Genomic DNA, 9,774 nt, shown 5'->3' with positions numbered 1-9,774 from the left:
CACCCACCTATCAGCGAGTGATTGCGCATGCGCGTCGATCTGACTTTGTTTATCATCCATGTCATGTGGATGTTTGCATTTATTATTAACACAAAACAAGTTGTCCATATTCATGAAAAACAGTATTTTTGTCTCAACCCTATAATATCTCTCAGCTACTATTTTACCCCCAAACAGTTGTTTGTACTTTTGAGAAAAGTAAACTGTTTACAAAGTAAGAGGTACTTATCATTTCCAAAGCTCCAGTATTCAATCAATCATCCAGATATAAACATTCTTATTTATATTTCCCCAAGAATTAGAAATTTCTCGAATAACAGATTTATAATATTACAAATCTGTTAAGACTTTCCCTGGGAAGAAACTAAGAATCTTGAAACGATTTCACAATTGTTTTTAATAAGTTTGAAACTTTTAGTTTGTCACTCGGCCCTACAATTTTATTTAATAATATTGAACTTTTTCGGCAGGTTCATGTTTTTTTACGAAACACCTTTTTGTGTCAGTTAAAGAAGTCTTTCAGCAGTCCTAAACCAATCACAATCAACATGTCAGGGGTAAAACAAACAACACAAGGCAATCACACATTTTTAAATCTTAGCATTTTATTGAATACCAACCAAAATAAGACGCAATAAAATAATTGTAAAATTTAAGTCCACTTTTATAATGCTATTCGATGTGTATTGCAGAATGTCATAGTCAGAACAATTCAGAAAGGTAAACAGAGAAGGTAACACAGATCTCAAGCATTTGGAAATTGGAGGTTCCTAAGACAAGACAGCCCTGTGAATTTATTTACTTTCACAAAATTGATAAACCATGTCCAAATGAAGTTACTCTGATAACAGCTATGACCATTGGCTGCAGCAGTCCAGTAACAACAAAGGTCTTTTCAGAAATCAGAAAACCACAGCTACTGCTGAAACCATTACTTTCCACTCAGCCATGATAACCCGTAAAGTGTTCAAAATAGAGTTTATAAGTCCAGGGCTAAATTTCATGGACAATTTCGCAAAACCATTTTGAGCTTTAGCAATCTCGCTGTTAGCCTTTTTAAGGTATGGCGGACGTGATAGGAGTGCACTGTTTGGTTGAGGTGTATAATAATAGAGACAAATTTACCCAAACCTCATAGTGTTGTAGTATTGTGTCCGCCATATCTCAAAATGGCTTAGCGCAAAACGCAGCGAACAGAATCAGCTTAACCAAGACATCAGAAATTAGGTGGGTGGGAGTCATATGAAAAAATACAGATGGCACAATCCTCCCCTTATTTCTCACCAAGAGAGTGGACAACAAAATCATAATAGTAGATATAATACTATCATAGCAATACTTTTTTAATAGAATAATAATAGTAATACTTATATGAAATATGTGACATCCCGTGAAATCTCCAACAAGTGAGCAGCAAAGCAATTTTTATTCTAAAATCTATAAAAATGACATGAAAATACTTTCATCATTTTGATACAGTAGTGTTTATAAACATGTGTACATAAAAACTATGTGTGTTATTTTAATAGACAAGTTATATAATTTATACAATGCTCCAGAGAGCTTTTTATACAGTGCTTAGAGATTAATTATTTTGGCAATTATTAATTGACTTAGAGTGCATGATAGTCCATTAAGAAATCTCATTTATGAAAGCTGATTATTTAAACAAAAATTCTTAAAGACCTCAGAGTACATTTGTAGTTAATAAAAAGAAAAAACTTAAATAAATCAAAATCACAATACAGTACACTTTTGTTGTAATTTCATTATTTTCAGATGGAGTCTAACATTAGAAGATTTGTTTTGGTGGTTTATACATCATATGTAACCAAAACAAAAAAGATAATAAACAACATTTAATAGCATGTATGTTTTACATAACAAAGTATCATATTAATCAAGAACAGGGTCCAATTTCAAAGAGCTGCTCAAGCACAAAAAGTAGCCAAGCAAAATCAAACTTTGCTTACCAGAATAAGGTTACCAGTCAAGCTACCATTTCACATGTACAATTTTTGACTGGTATCCTGCTCATTTCTGCTAAGCAGACAATTGTTAAGATGCAGCTCTATGAAACTGGTCCATGGAAAACAAAAACTAAGATGGTGACAGCACAGTAAAGGTTTCTTGAATTTAATTTTAAAAAATTGTTCACTCAATCAAACTAGGAATGTAGTTTGATTTTTAAAAATTGTTGTGACTCTTAAATTAACAACGAAAAGAAACAGTAGCATACGAAGTAGTACATTCTACACTGCATTTCCATAAAATAAAAAAAAAATGCTGTAAATAATGATAGACCCAGTTCCAAGTTTCAAAGCCTACTTAGGATAGACCCAATTAGGCCTGGACTGTTTTGTATTTTTAGTGCATAATGACATGAGGCACCAAATATGCATACATAGCCATCAAATGGTTGTCATGAAGTAAAAGTGTCTTTAAAAACTTACACTTTTTTTTTTTGGTAGTTGCAACTGGGTATAATTTTCTCAAACATACCCAGATGTAGGAAACAGAAGCAATGATGTGAGATATCACCTTGTTGCATCTGTACATAAAACGTTTAAGAATCACCTCTATACAAAAGGTTTTGATCTCACTGCACTGGCTGTGCGTTAATGTGACAAAATATTGTACTATCAAGTCGCTGTATTGGTGTCATGTCTGTTTAGTCAGAGTCATGGCATAGACAAAGTCAGTCGTCATAGTGGCAAGGGTATTCTTAATTTGTAGAACAGTACTATCAATAGATGGATTGCACTAAGCGTCATCAACCGCCACACTTGATGTATAAACAATGCAAACTGGCATACATGTACAGGCTACTCACAGCTCTTAGCCAATGATAGCCTCGCACGTGTGCACATTTCATCAAATATGGCGGACGTATGACGCTTAGTGCAGTCCATCTATAGCATCATTAGTCACAGGGCCATGTCATGTGACCTGCAGCCGTTTTCACAAAACGCTTGGATTAGGACAATTTAGGATGGGTTCAATGCGTCCTAACGTATATGGTTACGGAACTTAACTCGTCCTAAGTTAGGAAGATTTTTGTGAAAGCAACGGCAGGCATCCAGGCTACCATGCAATCTCAAACTCCAAGAAGAAAAATAGCTCATACAATTTTGTTGGGATGCAATCTTAGTGTATCTTGTTTCACCGAGGTAATCCCATAGCATGATTGCGTCAATTGTCCCTGTAAAGGTGTCCAGTATGACAAGCCCATAGTAGTATCATGGACATCCACAAGACCTCAGGGCCCAATTTCATAGAGCTGCTAAGCATAAAAATTGATAAAAACAGGATTACTAACCAAATTTCCACATGATTTTCAGGATAAGCAAGCAACAGCTGAATACCAGTAACAAGCAATATGTAACAAATGGAAATTTGGTTAGTAATCCAGTTGTTATCAAGGAAGAAATTTTGTGCTAAGCAAACTGTTGTGCTTAGCAGCTCTATGAAATTGGGCCCAGATGATTCTCTACTAAAGATATTTGCATAACTCCGTAGCTTTCCTTAGGATGACATTAATGTCCACAGTTGGATAGTTCTAAAATGTAAAGACATTGAAACAATGATTAACAGTTGGTTGAGAGAATTCAGTTTGGCGAATGCGAAACAAATATTGACGTCACATCTCTATTTTCGCAGCGAATATTTTTCGCAGGTGTTGAGCACAACTCAACTGTTGCAAATTACTCATTGCAAATTTGTAACATCAAAATATGCATATCGTATTCCCATACGCAAGACACCAAAATTTTGATGTGGAATGGTTTGAAAGAGGAGGAAGAAGTAGATGTTCTTGGGATCCTCTTTAACCTCTTCCAATTTCTTTAACAAGTCAGTTTCCTTTGTGGTTTATAACTTGATATTTGATTTTTACAAAATTCACATCCCCTTAATTTGATCCCCCGGCTGCCGCTTCCCATGTTGTACCGTAAACTTGGGTGTGATCCCGGCTACACGGCAGCCAACGGTTATATGGCTTCTGACTGGCAAGTTATTGACAAAATAGGAGGACCACCAACATATAGGGCTTGAAAGCTCAGGGGAAACGTTTGTTAGAGTGTTAGAACATTGGGGGGGGGGGGGGGGGGGGGGTCGGGTCTCCCTCTGCCACATTTTGGCATGATATAGAGTAAAGTTACCTGGAGAAGCTTGATGTTGCAGGCAAAATCTCCGCTCAAAATTGTACTTCTCTGTAGTCTGTTAAAAAAAGGAAAACTTTCTATAAATTCTGTAATTAATTAATTTGTTTATTAGTTGTTCTGGTTGCAAAGAGCCAAGGTTTCTCAAGTAAACTTTAATCAATTTACCAAGCACGAACCCTACGGAATGAATACAAAGAAGGAAGTTTCAGTATAGATGTGGGAAGAAAAAAGAATCAGGGACTGAAACACAATAGTGCCCGTGCTGGATTCAAACCAGGGTCCCTAGAGGTGAAAGGCGAGGGAATAAACCACTACATTAATCTGATATCCTTAATAATAATAACAATAATAATAATAATAATCCCATTTATATAGCGCCTTTTCCAAGGGTTACAACAATCTAACAAGTCCCATGGGCTAGGCACTGACAGAGTTAAAGGAAATTTTCCAAGGAATTTAAAAAGGCTTCATTCAGTTCGGAAGAGGGCCAGTAAGTTAATCTGGAGGTTGTTGGCTCCAGTCAATTTGTCTTTGTTCAAACTCAAAACTGTTTAAAACAACATAACCAAATTGAGGCTGGAGTGGAAACAGCCTGGTATTTGCTATGAAAATACTACAGGTAATCATAACTGCTTCTATATTATGGGAACATGACCAAAATTGTAGCAATACTTACACTATCATTGCACAGCACACACAAATAAGAAACTCTAGTCTCCTCTCGTTGGCAAACAATGAATCCCATAACCTGATAACATCTGAAAGCAACAGTGGATATAAATCATATTCAACCACAATTAGGATTTGAAACTTTGCATGGTGGGAGTATATTTGGATGAGGTTTGTAGTAGCATCATGTATCAAATCTCTTTTGAGTAGTGTTGGTTTTGAAAATAATAGATGGTCGAAAACAGGTGGTTGACAACATCATTATATTCTTGATCAATGTATTTTTCTTAACAAGTTATGATTAGCCAGGCCTAGAATTTCATCTTTGAGAGGGCAAGAAAATTTTCATTTTGTAGAGGGCACTTCCGTTGGAAAATCTGAAAGCCTATTGGCAAATTTTGAAGGGGCTCCAAGGACAAATGCTTTTCTGCACAAATCTTACCCCGCTCGCCAAGATACGCACACGCATGTCAGACCTTATTTGTCGGACCGTTGCGTTGTGATTGGTCAATACGCCATGGGGCGGAGCTTAGTGGATCGGTCTATTGGCTTAAAGATGAAAGAAAATGAACCGACCTGGCAATGGGAATTCTTGTGAAAGTAACAATGTTAGCCAACGGAAACCAAAGAACTCTGGCTTGAGTTCTTGTGATGAGAAGATTTGATAGACGGCGGGATCGCTCTGTTTCAGCATGGCCATAAGATGCTGCATCTTAGCATTGATGCCATCTGGAGAGTTATCCAGGGACTTGATGAAGTTATCTCGGACTTGAGACATGAGGTTGGTGAAGCAGAAGAAGGTATCAGCTTCAGCGTTCTCTGTGGAGGAATTCAGATTGGAGATGAAAGGGTCCTCAAATAGACGCTCAATAAACAAACAAACAAAACTCAAAATAGGAAGCACTGTATATTTTCTAGTTTTAGTTGTTGTGTGTTTGTGTGTTTGTTTGTTTGTTTGTTTGTTTGTTTGTTTGTTTGTTTGTTTTTTGTTTTTTTAGAGCCTGGTCCTTATCTCATATAGCACAGAAAAACGCATGCTAACCTTCTGGTGCTTACTGAATGAAAATGAATGACATTACAATGCAAATCAATGATGAACTGCCTATTTTTCTGTCTGCCTAATCTGTGAAATACGCTTACATTTATAAGTTTTTCTGCTTTACTTAGTACGAAAATTTGTTCAGCAGGGATATGAAATTGACCCTAGTTGAAAAGCAAATATATACTATGGAATCAACAGCGAAAAGTTCCTACCTCTGTTTTCAATTTGAGAGTCTGAGGCAAAGACATAGTAGACAGGCCCAATTATTTCATTCATTCCTTGGACGTAACTCTGGCCAGGATTGAGCTTGGCGTAGGTAAATAAGATTCTCTCCACTACTTCCCAGTGAGCTTCTTGACCTTCTGGAAGCGTCTCGTGACCAAAGTCATAACTCTTGGGCTTCTTCTTCTGTGTTGTAGTCTGCAGGGAGAATGGTTATGAAATGAGCTCAAAATTTGGAAAAATTCTAGTGTTAGTCAAGGCAACTTCCAGCAAACGAACACCAAGCTGGCAACAGCCAGTCTCTCTCATAAAAACATTGGTTTAATGTGTATGATTATGAATTGCATCAGCTTAGCAGTTAGTCTTGGCCCAAGACGTCGATCGTGGATAGTGTACTACGCTCAGTTGTAAATCGCTATAGCGCGCTCCCCATGTTTTGATTTAACCAACTTGTCTGCCTCACACTAATTAAAAACAGAGTGGCTTATATTAAAAGTTCCAACAGTAGGAGGGTTAAGCAGTATCAGGAAATATTGAAACTAAAGATACGGTTAAAACTTACACTTATTCCAAGTTTATTTTTTGCCACATCTTCCGAGTAAAGTAAAGTGTGCTCGACCCTTTTCCGTAGTGTTTCAATATTATTGGATGCATCTACCAGTTCCTCACAGGGAAATTCTGTCGCTTGCTGGAAGAACCCTATGTCTGGCTGCAGCCGCCTGGAAAAAGAATAGTGAAAATTAGAAAAAAAAATTAAACTTAATGAGTAGGGTCTAAAAAGGTATGCAAGCATTTAAGAATAATAAGAAGAATGCCATTCATGTATAGTGCATCGCACAAAAAGCAAGGGGTTAACAATAAATAAGGAGACAAAAGGGGGTGGAGGGAAGGGGCCTGTTTGACCACAAAAAGTTAAAGGACAAAATGACAGATGGGAAGAGTGAGAAAAAAGCAACTAATTGGCGATTAAGGCACACTTATCTGTGGGGAAAAGAGAGAAGACAAAGGCAAAAAGAGAATATAACTGTAAGAAACAATAGCGCAATTAAAATTAATGTACCTTGTGTCTTTGTCAATTTGAAGAAGTATATCATTGTCTTTGAAGAATTGCGACCATTCACTGTTGGGGTTGGGATTCAGAGGCTGTGAAAAGCAATGGAATAATAATAGCCACAATAACAGAAGACACTTGTAAGTTGTACTACCCAAAAGGACAAAACAAAGTCTTGGAAAACATCAATGGTTTTACAATACTGAAAGATGACATTACAGATATAGATGAGTTTACAACTTAATGTTGGAGCTGATATTGTGCCATTTTTGTTGCAATAAAGAGAAAGTTTATTCCCTGAAGCAAAAGTGTGAGAAGCATTCTACTCATCAGGTATGGCATATGAATGGGATATGAACGATATATTCTTGTTCCAAAAAATATATTTATCTTGTCAGTTCAATTTTTTTTTCATTTGAATAATAAATTCAGATCTCATGTTTTGTTTTACTTCTAATTCGAAAAGTATCTTGAGTACTGAGTTTACTTGATAACCATATCAAAAGGATTTTCTTACATGATCTTCAAATGTCACATCTGCTCTTGTGACGCCTTGAAGCTGCTGTCCTGGTTTGATGATCATCTCTTGGAGAAACTGCCTGTACAACGATCTGAAAACAAACAGGAAAATCAATCCCCTTTATACTAAAAAAAAATACTGAATAAAATTAAGCCTTTCAAGTGTTTATCAAACCAAAGTTTAAACAACCTGCAGCAGATATCTTGGTGGACTACCTTTCTAAAAGTTTTTAAAATAAAATAGATTTGAAGGAGCTTACCTTTGTGATTTGTGAGCCTCTGGCCATTGGTTGACTTTGGCGGGTAAATAATTCAACAGAAGCTGCAAAGAAAAACAATTTATTTGTGTTTAAATTACCCAAAGTTATTTTAATAGGTTGTTATTCATTTTCAATAAACAACCGTTGCAAAACTAGCAAATTAAATAATGAATACATGATTTCACACATGGTCATCAGGCATTGCCAATACCTGAATTTGTAGCTACATATAATTATAAGGCTAGTATAGAAAATCCATAGCCCAAGCCCACCCCCCCCCCCCCCCATTACATAGCTGCAGCCGCCAATTGGGTAGAGCCTACATGGTTTACTTTTCTCAAGAAATAATAAAGATATGTGTCGTCATCATTTTCTATGCATATCTAATACTTACCTTCCAACATGTTGCTCTAAAGCCTGGACATTCTGGAATCCCTGCGAAAACAAGAAAGAAAAAATCAAGAATCTTTACAAGCCTTCTTGTGCTTAAGATTTTTGTTAAGAAGCCCACTAGGTTCGATACCTTTGGGCTTTGTTGGCTGACATGGCTGAAGTGAAAAAGCAACTCATGATGAGTGTGCAAAACACAGCTAAGAAACTAAGGCTAAGTAAATTATTAATTTAATTCTCTTTCCTAATGATGTAAATAGTAATACTACATTACATAAAAGTAAGTTATATTATTTTATAAGTTATACTGAACTTTACGTTACTGTATGTGTATGATAAGAAACAACAATGTTTAGCTACAATTCTGAAGCGTACTGTTGGTGAAAAAGTAAAAAGGGAATAAATTAAAACAGGCGCGGTCAATTTGGGTTTTCAATTATCCACAACAAAACGGTTTTCACTTACCACCATTCGAACACATTTGATTCAACTTTTTAACATCAATTACGGGGCCTTTCAGCAGATCTTCAAACTCCGCAACCCTGCAGATTAAAAGAACAATTAGTCAGGTATTATAACTCAGTCCACGAACTGAGAAAAACAATTCATTAAACAGCCAGTATAATTTAATTTCTAAAAATAAAATGTACACAAACCTCGCTCTGTAGGCCGCCATGTTGTCTATTATTATAGTTACCTTTGACCTCAATGTAAACTTCTCATCGAGCACGTGACGTTGTACACGCCTCCTCTCCGTACAGTTTCAATGCCTACGGAGGCCCATTAATGCCAATTTTATTTTTCAATCTCCACGGAAATCTTACAAAAAAAAAAGACAAAACCATTACAAATTTAGATACAAGAATCTTAAACTAAACGTGAAAATAATGTTTTTATCTATAGTCCGATTATTACTGCTGATGGCGGCCGCCGCGCAACAGATGTGATCTCCGATCCCCACGCCCACCTCCCATTTGGAGGGTTTTCCGAAAGATTGTCATTTGTTCATTCATTCAAAAGAGATTGAAAAGTGCTAGTCGGATCCAGAAATGTTCCAGGCTTTTGAGATTATTTTTGAAATATTTCTATAGCTGTGACGATATTTTCTGCTGAGTGAGTTTTTATTTTATTATACACCCCTGTAAAAGAGTTATGGTGCTTCTCCAAGTGAAGTCGAACATACTTAAATGATTTCGAATGTTTTTAGCACTGCCTTACAATTGTCCACATGTCTAATATTAATAAAGTCAAGGGCAAAACATACTTCTTCTTTTTTAATCCCCACCCCCTTTTTGCGCCCGACCCATAATATTTCTGATCGGACTTTCCATCACAAGAGCGCCCGCTCTTGATCGATTGCAGTGAAAAACTCTTGGTAAATATAATTTGCCAGGGGTAAATTGTACACACTGTGGTCCGTCTACTCATACACGAGGTTGATTAATTTGTCGTACGCAC

The 9,774-nt window shown here is 36.5% G+C and overlaps 1 protein-coding gene across 1 annotated transcript; it reads right to left on the bottom strand.

Annotated features, from left to right (window-relative positions):
- Positions 1 to 633: 633 nt before the first annotated feature.
- On the bottom strand, positions 634 to 9,020 carry LOC139948322 (TBC1 domain family member 13-like). The gene is made up of 12 exons (XM_071946437.1): positions 8,973 to 9,020; positions 8,782 to 8,858; positions 8,321 to 8,361; positions 7,927 to 7,988; positions 7,665 to 7,758; positions 7,157 to 7,239; positions 6,659 to 6,815; positions 6,087 to 6,294; positions 5,409 to 5,651; positions 4,840 to 4,921; positions 4,161 to 4,218; positions 634 to 3,559 (listed from the first exon to the last, which is right to left on the bottom strand). Exons 1-12 carry the CDS (start codon positions 8,990 to 8,992, stop codon positions 3,494 to 3,496), a joined length of 1,191 nt encoding a protein of 396 aa, XP_071802538.1. The 5' UTR covers positions 8,993 to 9,020; the 3' UTR covers positions 634 to 3,493.
- Positions 9,021 to 9,774: the final 754 nt, after the last annotated feature.

This window comes from Asterias amurensis, chromosome 15 (genome assembly GCF_032118995.1).
Source record: "Asterias amurensis chromosome 15, ASM3211899v1".
NCBI lineage: Eukaryota > Metazoa > Echinodermata > Asteroidea > Forcipulatida > Asteriidae > Asterias > Asterias amurensis.
Note: the sequence above shows the minus strand (reverse complement) of the source record. Positions and strands in the feature narration are given on the sequence as shown.